Below are 14,262 nucleotides of genomic sequence, written 5' to 3'. Positions count from 1 at the left end.
ATGTCCTCTTTGATCAAGGGGGTTTCCCTTTCCCCAGATTCTCTCTTACCTCCAGGGTCCAAGATTCCCAAGGAACAGAGACTGAAGCAAGAGAAGGCGTTTAGTATCTCTGCCTTCTCAGTGTCCTTCGTCACCATAGCATCCACCTCATTCAGTAGCAGACCCATATTTTCCCCAGTCTTTCTTTTGCGACTTACATACCTAAAGAAGCCCCTGTTGTTGTTCTTGACCTCCTTTGCCTTCCTTGTTGCATCCCTGCATGCCCTGACAATGTGCTTATACTCCTGCCAAGTGGCCAGACCCCTTTTTCACATTCCATAAACTTTCTTCTTCCATTTGAGTTTTTCCATAAGCTCCTTTGCTCATCCATGGGGGACTCCCGCCAGCTTTGCCTGACTGCTTATTCTTAGGAATGCACAGATCTTGAGCTTGGAAGGAGTGGTGCTTGAATGTCAACCAGTTCTCCTGGGCCCTTATCTCCCAATGCTCTAATCCATGTGAATCCTCCAAGTAGGTCCTTGAATGGGTCAAAGTTGCTTCTCCTGAAGTCCAGGGTTGCATTCCTACTTATTACCTTGTTTCTTCTATGTAAAATCCTGTATTCCACTGTCTCATGGTCACTGCATCCAAGGCTGCCACCAACCTTTATGTTCCCAAACTGTCACTCCATGTTTATAAGAACAAGGTTCAGCAACACACCTATTTTCACTGGCTCCTCCTCTACCACTTGCACCAGAAAGTTATCGTCCAAGCACTGCAGGAACCTTCCGGACTGTGTGTGTGCCTGACAATGTTCCTTTTCCAGAAAATATCAGTGTTGTTGAAATCCTCCATGAGAACAGAGCCTGAACTCATGAAACTAATGTCAGATGTCTGTAGAAAGCCTCATGAACTTCCTCCTCCTGATCAGGCAGCCTGTAGTAAACACCCACAGTTATGTCACCCATGTTAGTCTGCTCCTCAGATCTCATCCATAAGCTCTTCGCCCATTCATCACTCATCCTTAGGCAGATCTCAAAACATTCCAGTTGTCTGCTTACATAAAAAGCAACTCTACCATCTCGCCTTGCTGGCCTGTCTTTCCTAAAAAGTACATAGCTGTCCATGACTGCATTCTAGTTATGCAAGCTGTCCTGCCATGTCCTAATGATCACAATAGGATTATGGTCCTGCGACCACACACAGATCTCTAATTCTTGTTTGTTTCCCAGGCTGTGTGCAATGGTACACAGAGAAGAAAAGGGAGTTGAGGATGCAAGTTTCCCTAGAGGGATGGAATTACCTTATACCATTAGAAGAAATAAACACAGAATGTTTTAAGAATATTTCTTAGGTTATCCTCACATATGTCCTCACAAATACCTTTGAAAAAATGCATCAGCCTGCAAATGTCTGTCTGAAAATAATGTCCTACAGGAAGATGGTTTCAGTGATTTCTTCTACAATTTTTTTTCCTAAGAAGGACAAGAACGTCCTTGCTGCAAATAGTTCTTCTGATTCGGTTGCTTTGTTTTATGTCAGTTAAAGCACCAAATTAGGTTTACTTACACAGATATACAACTACATAAAAGGTATAAATCACAGGTGCACCATTTCAGGTAGCTTACTGGATCCCTCAAAATGGAGCATCTTCACTTAAGTAACAGAAAGCTAGAGAACAATGAATTTGAAAGTAACTGTGCCTGTTTGCATATACATTTCCTTAAATAGGGAACAGAAAGAAAAGGCTCAGCATTAGAAATAAATAATGACCCTACTTCTAATTAAGAATGTTCAAAAAAAAGTGAGAAGGTGGAGCTTCTAAAAATACTCTCCTCCAATTACATCTTTGTTCATGGCCTCCAAGAGAGGCCTGTAGATTCACTATCTCAACAATTATACATTGAAAAACAAGGCCAATGAACATTGACACACAGTGAAACTAACACTGCTAATCTTTCAAGTTTTGCAAGAAATTAACAGATACATGCAAACTGCTTACAAAAGATAAAATGAATTTACAACATATGGGCTATGGAGACACAACCAATACAGCTCTATTAGAATATTGCTAGTTTGCTGAAGAGAACAAAAAGGTATGTGATTAGTTGTGGAGAACATTTATCTTTGTACACTTTACAACTGCACCTGACAGATGCTGAGGTCAAAATTCAGTCAGTAAGAGGATTCTTACCAGTATTGTAATTCCTTGCTCTTTGCACAGCATGGCTATTGCACCTAGGAGAACACTCACCAGCACCCAGAATACAGAAAAATTATGTCCTTCCTTATCTGTCAAAATAAAGCATGTCATAATATTAGGTATATACATTTAAAAGTTAAAGTTAGAAATTAAAATTAGAATATTAAAAAAAAGAAAAACAAAGAATTAAAAGGAAAACCAGCATTTAATCTCACAAGATTTCCTGTTAGTCAAAATCTAGTTACGTAGACTTGAAAAGCATGGGGTGCCTCCTGTAATATGCTGGCATTCATCCATTTATTGCAGTCTTTTTCTCTTCTCTGAGACATTAGAAATCTCCCCATTTGCTAGATGTCTTAGCCAGACTAATTAGAATGGCAGAAGCTTCACATAGTTTTCACAATCTATCATCTGCAAAGGTTAATTCCCAAGACTTGGATCCATTTATCTTCCTTAGCTACAACTCTAATATTAGTGGCTACTCTCTTCCAAGCTACCACAAGAACATGAAGTTATTTCTAATGGTTACATATGAAGCAGCACCACACAAACTCCTTCAACAGCAGTCTAATCTACACAGGCACAATGAGTCGCTTTTCCAGGGCTGCTGCATTTAGCAAGTGCTTCATGCCATTTCATTAGCACTACCACAGAATGCCACAGAGCTCAATAATTCCAGCATCTGAGCAGAGAAACAGTTTTACGACTGGGTGAAGAACTGTGGGGTTAAGAGATCAAGAGATCAAGATCAACAGCTTCTAGTCAAAGAAAGAATCTTTAAAGACCACACCATGTAGCTGCTTTTGGGTTCTACAAGCAGGCATTTCTGAGACTGATATAACAAAAAGCCTTACTACAGTCACGGTATTATTGCACACACAGTACATGGGTACTTCACACAAAAACATATCTGTCACAATCTCTACTCCACAGGTTAAAGCAACAGAGGGAAGCACTCAGCTTATTCAGAGACATATTCTTGATTCAAGCAACATGGGCTCTGTAGGCAACACAAGAATCCACCTTTCATTTGGCCTGTGAAGAAACAAAGCTGAACTCTATATTCATTGAGTGAACCCTTTTTTAATATATTTTCCTTGATCTCTAGAGTCGTGCTTGCCTACTGTTAATGCAGGTTTGACCCTCAGTACTTAGTCTGAACTATCATAATGTTCTACAGAGATGACAAATGACAGAAATAAGATCTCATTCACTAGAAGTAGGCACCTACATCTGAGAACAGAACAGAACAACATAACAGAACACTAAGTGTAGTTTCTAATTGGTTGAAAGAGAGAGACCCCTTTAGGGATCTAGTTACCTACCTAATTCAAGTTCAGAGAAGTAGCTATTGCTCTTCACTGATGATAAAGTGAAACTAGTATACTAATTTAGATGATGGTGAGTAAGATACAATCACTACAAGTATGAAAAGGACCTATTGATATTGGTCTCATTTTGGGGCAGAGTACTTTTGCAGAAGATAGTAAAAGTTATGGAGCATAAGTTTTGAAGTTGCTTCTAGCATTCCTTTCTCACCTAAGACTTAAAAGCTTAAACTGAGTGAATATTAAGATGTTTACAATTTATCTTTGAAATAAAATATAGCAGGCATATGTTTCTTCAACCTCCATCTCAAATTACATCCTTATAGTTGAGGTAAGAGTAGACGTCAGAGGTGCAGATGTCAAATTGAAAAGAAAGCCTTCTAAAGGAAAGAAGTCATATACATCTCAGTGACAACAAAACAAAACATGAAATACAAAATATATAACAGCTGAAGAAAAGTTGTAGTGACAAGAACAAAAAACGCAATGAGGAGATCCCAGCTGACATCAAATGCACAGAACATGTTTCATGTATGCATGCAATTCATGGAGAACAAGGTTTCAAAATTCTCTCTATAAGCATTGCTAAGAATAAAAAGTATCCATCCTAAATACATCCCTTGAAGACTTTTAAACTCTTCAGATTGCTTGCAACTGTCCATCCAGTCTTTGAAATGTGCTTGTTCCAAATGTAGAAAGAAAGTAGCTGGCAGAATGTGAAGACAGAAGGCAAACTATGAGCACAAAACAACAATCAGCCTTCCCAGTAAGTGTAAAAGAGAGAACAGTAAGGCCAATGGATTTCAAAGAGGTTGCTGAAGCACGCTTACTTCAGGTGGGAGATTTCTTCTTTCAAGAACTAAATTCTGGGAGAGAGAAGCTGGGACATTTGAGCATTTCCCAGAGAAGTGAAGCAGCGTTCAATGCACAAATAAAGATTATGTTAAAGTGGAGTATGGTAGAAAGTATGTACAGCAAGAGATCAAACTCAGCAATTCACAAATGCTTTGATGATTAAGCGTAAGAAGCAGCAGGGAGAAAAGAAAGGTCAAATTATCAAGGACAAGTGTAACAACAGCACACTAACAAAGCATTAAATTCATAAAGGCCACATCACAAAATGAGAAAATACAATGTATGTAAAGAACAAAACCACAATCCCATAGATATTTTAGTAAGAAAAGCAGCAAGGAAACAGTTATTCAGGTACTTGGTGAGAGAGAAAATGGGGGCAATGCCAAGAAAATAGAAATGTTCTGTGCCTTTTTGCTCCATTTTTCACAAAGAGGTCAGAAGAGTTGCAGTCAGATGACTTTCACAACATAGGCAGAAAGGGAGCAAGAACAGAAGCAAAGCAATGAACTACAAGACACAGCATTTATAGAGAAAATAATCTGCTTTAAATTATACCCATTGACTACATTTACTCCAAATAAGAATAATCTAAACTGGTACCTCTGGGACATCATGCAAAACAGGAGATTCCAGAAGCTTGGAATTAAAATAAAAAAATAAAAATAAAACGCCTCATCGTGTCTGCATCCTAACACTAAAGAGGAAAATGGAGAGGAAAAAAAGAGATAAGGAATCAAAACCAAGCTGACAGGTCAAAAAAAAAAAAAACACCAGATGCAATATTTTCTAGATGAGTCTCCAAAACATCAAAGAATATGGTAATTGTTTTCTGAAGACATATATTAGCCATTTAGAAAAAATTAAGTATAATTTCTGACTTGGAAAGTAAAAAGCAAACCTGAATAAAAGCAAACTTTGTCTTCAGGAAGACATGACAATTCTACTGGAAAGAGTGTGAAATAAGCCAGAAAATACAGGGGCTGGATGACATTATTACAGAACAGATCCAAGTAACAGTTATAAAACTACTCTAAGATTCTAGGTTACCATGAAGAATGGAAAGATACGATCTGGATTGGATCTTTCTTTCATGTAGCTTTTCTCATTAGATATTTTTAATCAGAATATTCCATCATTCAAATTTTAAAGTCTCAAAGTGCTGCCAGGCTATAATGACGGGGAAATGTATTAAGGAGAACTCAGAATTCATTTGACAAACCTGAGGAACGATCTTGGGAAAAAAATGATAATTGAATGCCATTCAGGCACACATTCAAAGCTGTACAGAAACAGACTTGTCTTCTTGTGAACATTCCAAGCCTCAGATGCCAGCAATGTCTCAGCATGTATGGTGTAGCCAAGCTTAAGTATGAACTCTCAAAGACAGTAAAAGATGGTAAACAAAAAACAATTCCATAGATACAATATCAAAAAGAAGAGGAACAAGCATCAATATTTCCTTCCCAAAACCATAATGTCAGTTCCTTTAGTTTCTTCATCAGTCTCAACAAGTCAATACAGTCATATACAGAACTGTAATGGTATGAAAATTAATCAATTTCTGATAGAAATTCTGAAAGAGATTCTGAAAGAGAAAGAAATTCTGAAGAGATAATTTCAATTATGAAATGCATTATCTTGTGCTTGTTCCTTGTTAAGTGTGCACAAATAATCCCCATATCCTCACTGCAGAAATCTCAGTAGTAAACTAGAATTGAAAAATAGATATGAAGCATTCAGAAATGCCTTCAAGCAATTTCTAACAGTGATTTGCAAATGTAAAGCACTGCATTAAGTGCTAATTATTATTATATGACACACATATGCCAACAGAAGTAATCAGTATAACAAAGCACATTCCCCTAATACGGTGCTGCTTCCCACCAGAAAAATCTTGTGTCAGAAAATGAAACCAATCTTTGGTTGGCACCTGTGCCTAGTTGAAACTGGTACACCATATTGCGAGTGGGCATTGTGCCAGTAACAGATGGACAGGACTGTAAGCATGCCAAGTAAACAGGGTTTTTTTGGTTTGTTTTTTTTTTTTTTTTTTTTTTTTTTTAAGCTGGAAAAAGATAGTGTTTCTATACCAACACAAAAAGAGTTTCCAGATGACCCTGCCTGAAGAGTACATTAAGTCTGAAAGCTGAGGAAATCTGAAGAGATACCTGCCTAAGCCATGAAGGCACCTATACTCATGCTGCTGGACTTGAGTAAAAGCATCTCTAGGGAAATTCTGCAAAACAAAGAGTTTTACAATGTGGAGTTGACTGATACTAAATATATGACCTATACTCCTTCAACTCTGCCTTCCTAGATGCTAATCCTAATTATTGAAAAACCTCACTCAGCATTGTCCTAAATCCACAAATCAATGAAACAAGGTTCCTCAAAAGATCAGCGTATGAAGAAAAGTACAATATGTTTAGAGTATCAAGCTTAGTCTTACTTTTAAGTCAAGCTAGTAACAGCAAAGCAAAAGAAAATCAAGGCACAATTATCATCCAAACATTCAGGCGTTCAGCATTCCCTCCTTCAAACCAACTGAGCAGCTTAGGGCTTAGACAAGTGACAACTTTGAGCAGTTTAGTAAGTCACCATGCTCAAGTGAAATGGTGGAACTGCTCCTGTGAAAGTGCCATCTCATTTGAAAATTGAAGCAAAATCAATTATGATAAGCTTTTAAAGGAAGTTTTATTTTTCACTGAAAAATTACACATGCTTATATATATATACTCTGTTGATGTGCATTGCCTGGAGGGACAGTAGCTTCTAGCTAAACATCTACAAATACTCATTTAACCCTAAGACTTCCCTGCTTGCACACTGCTGTACAAGGGGAAAGAATTACTTGAATTACTTAGTCTTAGAAGATCAACTAAGAATCTACTGTTAGAAATAACTTAAGCCTGAGATCTCTTTGTGTTTCCAGTTTTCTGAACATATGTACTACTGCAATGCAGCTCAGCCATTCACATAATAACAAAACACTAGCACTAAAATGCTGTTCCTAAACATCTCTATGTACCTCAAAACTCACTAGGCAGACGTTACAGTAGAGGGATTGTTTATCCTCATCTATCCATAAATTAAACCATCTTGGAGAAGAAAAATTCAGCCCTTAAAAAAAAAAAAGCAGCAGCAGCTATGGTTTGTCATTTTCCATATACAACTTCTCCTTCTCAATGTGTTCAAACATGAACAGCTGGGCACACAGTTGAAAAATCAGGGCCCAAATGTTTAACAGAAGTAAATGGCTTCTTGACTAACTGCAAAACAGCTAACAATTTCTCCCTTTATCTTAACAGCACTCTTTCACATAGCAGACTTGAACATTTCCAAACTAACAAAAAAATAAAAATAAAAAAATTCATAATATAAATCTTCAGTATTAACTACAGTCTACCAGTCTACTTTGCACATTTCATTATATCAGCAATGAACTAGTAGCTGATTAATGGGAGACTACATAGAACAAAACAGAAACACACAACCGGTACAAAGTCATTTTTAGAAGTTATAGCATACAAGCAGTTGTTCCCCTATTTAATATCCATGCCTGGTGTCACTCACATGAAGTAAATATCACAAACTCATCATTTTACATTACTCAGAGCACTAATGGAGTTGCCAAATAAATGCACTGATCACTGTCAAGGCTGAAGACAAAGGAAGGCAAAACCTAACCTACCTAAACAGCTGTCAGCTCTTGCTGTCTCCAAAGCCTATGCAGTGGATTTGTCCCTATAAATACAATTTTTAAACAGTAGAATAGAATGAGAACAACAGATTAGTTCCTTGCAAACGTGTTAACCTGTCAATTCTGGTAACAACAAAAACTGTGCATTAGAAAAAAAAGTAAAAGATTTTCAGAATTTCAGTGAATATAATTATAGCCTACATAGTGAAATGCTGAAGAAAAAAGTAATAAAAGTAATGCTACAGATTCAGGCTGAAGTAAACTTTCTGCCCCAAAATCTACCAAGCCACAAATAAACCACATCAGGTAAGCAAACTACAGTACATCTTGAGCTTTACAAAAGTCATTTTCCTTTGGAAGATTTCCAGACTGATAACTTCCACTTCTCGAATCTCTTTATTGCCATCAGAATTATTTACACTTCCTCACAGTATTCCTAAATCCATCCCAGACATTTTTATGATTCCTCACTCTCAAGCCAAAAAAACCTAAACACCCTCTGTTCATTCACTTAAGATCGATTGAAAACAAACACTAACCAGTCTCTTTTCTATGACTTTTGTTAGAGAAGACTTCAACAATGACAGTACAACTAAGCCCATGTTAGCAAAAAGGATTTCTGGAGCCCACCTGGACACAAAACTTACTTTGCCTTGCTGCAAGAACTGGCGTGTGCTTTGTGAATGTCTGAGATAACCTGTCTGACAGCATTGGGATGCTGCTTGGACTGTATGTTACTGAGGATGAAACCATACCAGTATCACGAACTCAGGCTTTTCAATCTTTGTTTTAGTCTGACACTCAAACTTCATCATTAAATGCAAACTAGTATCAAACATCTTTTGTTAATTGTATTCTAAATGCAATACAAATGCAGTCTATAAATGCTGAAAGGCTCAGATTTGCACTTTCTTTTAAATAAACCAAAAAAAACCCCATGATACCATGCATTTTTTAATAACAATTAAAAAAAAATCCCTTTCTGATATTTCTCCTCCTCCTATTAAACAGCTCATCAACTACGCTATACATGTGACAACCAAATTCAGAAACAAGGGCAGAGGCAGTTTACCCAGGATTTAGGGTCATGCCTGCCAATGATACATACAAATCTAGCAAGACAAAATAAAATGGGAATGCTGGAACAAATTGCTAGGTATCACTTTTCTGGGGGATCTTCGTGAAGATGCTATATATAATTAGAAACATAAGCCTGATGTTACAGAATGCACAGAAGGTTTTTTGGTTGTTTTCTCTCCCCTCATAATAACAAAGGCTACTCTACAAAGATTAATGAGCATCTTGGTCTGATCTAGAAAGTGATGCAGTAACAATTGTTTACTTGGACTAGAACTAACAATGAGCATTGGCAGTATTGCAGACTCTGAATCTTGTGGATAACTATGATTTGCCAACAGAAGGAAAACATTCTGAATCCTGAGAAAAGAAATGGTATTTTCTTTGTGATATGTTAGAAGCATAGAATTACAAAGACCTACAAGATCATCCAGTTCAACCATCAACCTATCACCACTAGTTTTTAATAAACAGCTGCTTCCCTTACAGCCATTGCTATAAAGACACTACTATCTACAGCAGACAACACATGAGGAGCCTGATACATTGGAACAACCTCCTTGTTCAAAAGAAGAAAAGAGATTGTGTGGTCAGAAAGTAGAACTGGTGGTGGTTGTTGGTGGTGGGGTTCTGCTAGTGGATACACAGGAACAGTGGAGAAATGGACTGCCAGCAGGTGGGACTGGGACAAGCTGGTGGAATGGGCTAACAGAAGGCTCATGGAATTCAAAGACAGCAGCATGCTTCAGATCAGTCTGGGGACTGCCTAGACAACAGGTTTGCAGAATAGGACCTGGAGTTCCTGACTGACAGCAAACTGAAGACAAGTCAGCAGTGTTTTTGTGGTGATGAAAAAAGATAAATGCACAGTGTGCTATATAAGCTACAGCATATCCAATGGGTGAGTGAATATGGTTTTCCTCTGTGTTCAGCTCTTGTGAGGCTACATCCAAAGTACTGTGTTCACTGTTGTGTCCAATGAAAGAGATGCATCATTAAGATGGAAATTCAGTAAAGAATCACTAAGGTGGTTAGGAGACACAGAAGTATAACATATGAAAAGAAGCTGAGGGAATTGGTTCTCCTATCATTCTCCCTTTAGAGAAGACTGAAGAGGATCCAGCTTCAGCCTTCAGAGACAGACTTCTCTGAAGGGAAAGGACAGGATGCAATTGCAAGGCCTAGTAAACCAAATTATAACTGAACGTAAGGGAAAAAAATCTTCATACGAGGGCAGTTAAACACTAGAAAGGTTGCTTAGTGAGGCTGTGGAATTGCCTTGGGTTTTTCTTACAGCTCATCTGTTTAAGGACCTGAGCAACCTGACGTACAAAGCTAGTCTTGTCTTAAGCTGTCAGAGCAGAGATGACCTTCAGAGTTTCCTTCGGAGCTAAATCTCTCTACAGTCTATGACAAAAGAAAGTTAGGTTGCTCCACTTCAGCACCTACCTGCCTGCACTTTTCCCCAACTAAAGTGGCAAAGGAAACATATTTTGAGTTATAAGCCCAGCTTTTGTAATCTTCTATACAGCTAAGAGTTTCAAGCACCTCCAGAAGGCAATTGCAAGTTCCTAACCTAAACCACCCCTCTCACTGACCATCAAAACAAGTCCATCTCTTTTGAATGACTACACAAAAAGAGCAGGGAGAAAAGGCTTTTAAGTTGCCTGCCCAAGTTAGCTGCTGAAGATCACAAAGTAGGGAAACCTGAACTCAGTAAAATTTGAGAATCCCCTCGTAATGGACACAAGATGAAATGCAGCTGACTTAGGAGGCTAAAGATCAAGCTTGTGGAGATACTGCTAGTAGTCAACCTCATCTACCTTTCTGCTCAGAAATTATTATTATTTTTATTATTATTGTTTTTACAACAAGGCACATCTAGGATGAGAAATAAATCCTGACTTTGAAGTGTTTGGGCCATTTTCAGACCTAAAAATTTGTAAGGTTCAGATTAAGTAACCTGAAGGGTGGACTCCTCCCTTTAGCTCCATGTAAGATCTGCCAAAGACATTATTATGCTCTCCACAGTGCTGGATGATATAAATTTTTCATTCTCTCATTTATGAGATTCAAGATATGATCTGCAAGACCTGAAATTGTCACAAAGAAGGAACTACATGTAACCTGGATAAAAATTTTCAGGCACAAAGAATTATCTGAGAGAAAATCAGGCAATGAAGGTGATAGTAACCACGTAAATGTGATCTGGAAAACAAAAGGCGCAGTAGTGTTGGCAGACCATAGTTTTCCTTAACAAATCTGAGTAAGAGACAGCTCTGATGTTATTATTAGATAGCATCCAACAAAACAACTAAGTAATTCTTACTATCTTGACTTCACACTATGTTTTGTTTACATCAGTGACAAGAACTTTAATACTAGAATACTTTTGAAAATACACTGACTTCTTAAAATCATCAGACTAGCCTTTGAAAGTTGTAAAACCACTCAGAATATCCCCAGTCAGAGTACACATCACATTCTAAATAATTCCTGAGATATCCTCCATCTCAAAACTATTTGAAAGACTGCACTCTGGAACTTGGCTCTTGAGGTCTTCAAACAAAAATTATTACCCCAGCCATATCAGCATACCTCTATCAATAAACAAGAAAGCCAGTATTTCGTCTGATTTACTCTGGTGCTGACAGAAGAAATATCCAAAGCACAAACACAGCCAGTTAAAATAGGTGAGAAAAAAATTAATGAACAAACACGATCCCAAGGCCCATTCTCATCAAGACATGATTTCAGTCAAAAACTGAAATGTATGCAGAGGAAAAAAACCAGACAGAAGTGAACAGGAATTACCACAAGCATAATCTGAAGTGACCAAGTTAAACTTATGACATCAAGTGTAGTAGAAATAAGCAAAGTAGTTCTAAGGAGTGTAAGCTCAACTAACAGGGTTATTGACAGCGTCTTAGAGCTCACAGTGCACCATCTTACCTTCCCTCTCCCCCCCCCCGCTCTAAACCCTGCAATCCCATTACTGTGTTGTTAATCTGGACCATTTTGAACCGCAGTTAAATGTTATAGACCATGCCTGTTGAATTGATGCAGTGCAAGCGAGCTGTAGCACAGCTCTTCATGTGTTCACCAAATGATTCCACTATTATTGCTGCTAGAACACATCTGGAAACCAAAATGCCTATTCGGTACAGTTTTTCATAATAACAAATTGATGTATTTTTGTGTATTAGTTTAAAAATCCCAAGACAATTCCTTCAAAACACTGTTTGAACTGCCAACTTGCATTCAGGTCAAATAATACAACAGATCTAAAATCTCTGTTGAAGGATTTTTTCATGTTAAAATAACACAGTTGTCTTACAAAAATCCTATGAATAACACTATAATCAACATGCATACACCAGCACTTGCATATTGCTGGAAATCAGAGGGCTTACTCATATGAATAAATCTTTATTAAAAATAACAAGTGAGGTTTCTAAAGTTCATTTCCATTTAAACCATTCCAACACAACAGCATAAGTACACTGTAACACCGATAATAGAAATGTACAGGTTTAATTTCTTTCTAAAATACTTCTTAAAATATTTTATATGCTTCTGTACAGTGAACTATTTAAAATATCAGCCCCATTACCAAACATTTGTTTCTGCAAATAAATTATTACTGTTTAACAAGAATTAGGGACAACATCCCTTGGTTCTGCTATACTTCACTTTATGAATACAGATAACACAAAACATAAAATTAAAGATAAATAAAATGCAATGCTTACTTTCTCTAAACGCTTTACAGTAGCCAAGGAATGACAACAAAAAGAACAGGGCACACAGTAGATCTGCTCTGCCAACAATCCCTGCAACCTTAAAAAGACAAGAAAATAAATAATATTACCAGATTTTATTCTTAGAAAACTTGACATAAAGATACATACGTATACAAATTGAAAGTATAAAACCATTGCTGTTAATATCTTTTTCTTTTTATCTTGTTTGCTCAGCTAGTGATACCTAATTTTTCCAAGCTGTGTCATAAGTTTTACTGGATGTTGCTTAGTAATAAATAGGTAAATGATTTAGCTTAAATTTATGAAATACTGCTACTTTTAAGAAAAAAACATGACTTCATCTAAGAAAATGCAGACTACCCCATTCCATCAGATTTCTAGATTACAGTGTTTTTCAGTAGAACTCTTAGAAGACTTCAATCCCTACAAAATCAGCAACTCTGCTGAAGTACAAATCGAGACTACCTACTTTCAGAACACAAGGCAGCCTTCAAATTGCAGTCTGAATACTCCCAATGAAGAAATAATTTTCAGCCTGCTGGAATGCCATCCTCCAGCAGCTTTTGGTGTTGTATTACTTGATTACACTAGAGTTACCTGCAGCTTCATCTTGTAACAGAAGCTGTAGTAACGCAGAATAAAATCAGAAGCTCATCCTGGGACCTCTGCACCAAACTGGATGTTGTGGATGTTGTGGATGTTGTGGGTGTTCAGCAACTGGATGTTGCTGGATGTTGTGTTGAGGGACATGGTTTAGTGGGAGCTACTGGGAATAGGTGAACAGTTGGACTGGATGATCTTGAAGGTCTTTTCCAACCTTGGTGATTCTATGATTCTATGATTCTATGAAACTATTTAAATTAAGACCATTCTTGGGACCATCAACAAGCTTTAGTTCAAGGAATTAACCTGCGTTTACAATCACTTGCTTAGACAAGTGATTGTGACACATTCTTGGATCTTCATTCTGACTTAAAAAAAAAAAAGTCATAATGTGCCATGAATTTTCTGGGGGAAATCATAGCACAGTGGGGTGGCAGGAGACTGAATAAGCCCAGAAGTTCAGACCTCACTGGAGAAAGCACCCTGAGCAAGGAACTTGGAAAGACTCCTTTTTCTTTTTTTTTTTTTTTTTTTTTTTGAGTTTGTATCTACATGCTGGAGCTCCAAGTTCCATGTTTCCTGGGGAAGATGAACAGTGTTGGTTTTATGAGGTGATGGTTCAGGAGCAAAAGCAGAAAATTTGATTCTTCTTCTTCATCCACGGTCTCATTTTGTGAGAAAGGGATAAGTAAAAAGAGAAACTGCATTTTCATGTAGCTTCAAGATATTTACTAACCCTCCTGTTGGAAAAGA

General features: G+C 37.4%; 1 protein-coding gene across 2 annotated transcripts in view; it reads right to left on the bottom strand.

The window, feature by feature from the left end:
* The window catches only part of TMTC4 (transmembrane O-mannosyltransferase targeting cadherins 4), a 56,166-nt gene that overhangs the window by 29,126 nt on the left and 12,778 nt on the right, over nucleotides 1-14,262 (bottom strand). For both annotated transcript variants that reach the window (XM_048933193.1, XM_048933194.1), the window contains exons 5-6: nucleotides 12,895-12,982; nucleotides 2,174-2,271 (exon numbers count right to left, since the gene is read on the bottom strand). In XM_048933193.1, the coding sequence (XP_048789150.1) occupies nucleotides 2,174-2,271; nucleotides 12,895-12,982 (186 nt within the window). The remainder of the gene's footprint in view (nucleotides 1-2,173; nucleotides 2,272-12,894; nucleotides 12,983-14,262) is intronic.

Source organism: Lagopus muta, chromosome 1 (genome assembly GCF_023343835.1).
Source record: "Lagopus muta isolate bLagMut1 chromosome 1, bLagMut1 primary, whole genome shotgun sequence".
NCBI classification, from domain to species: domain Eukaryota; kingdom Metazoa; phylum Chordata; class Aves; order Galliformes; family Phasianidae; genus Lagopus; species Lagopus muta.
Note: the sequence above shows the minus strand (reverse complement) of the source record. Positions and strands in the feature narration are given on the sequence as shown.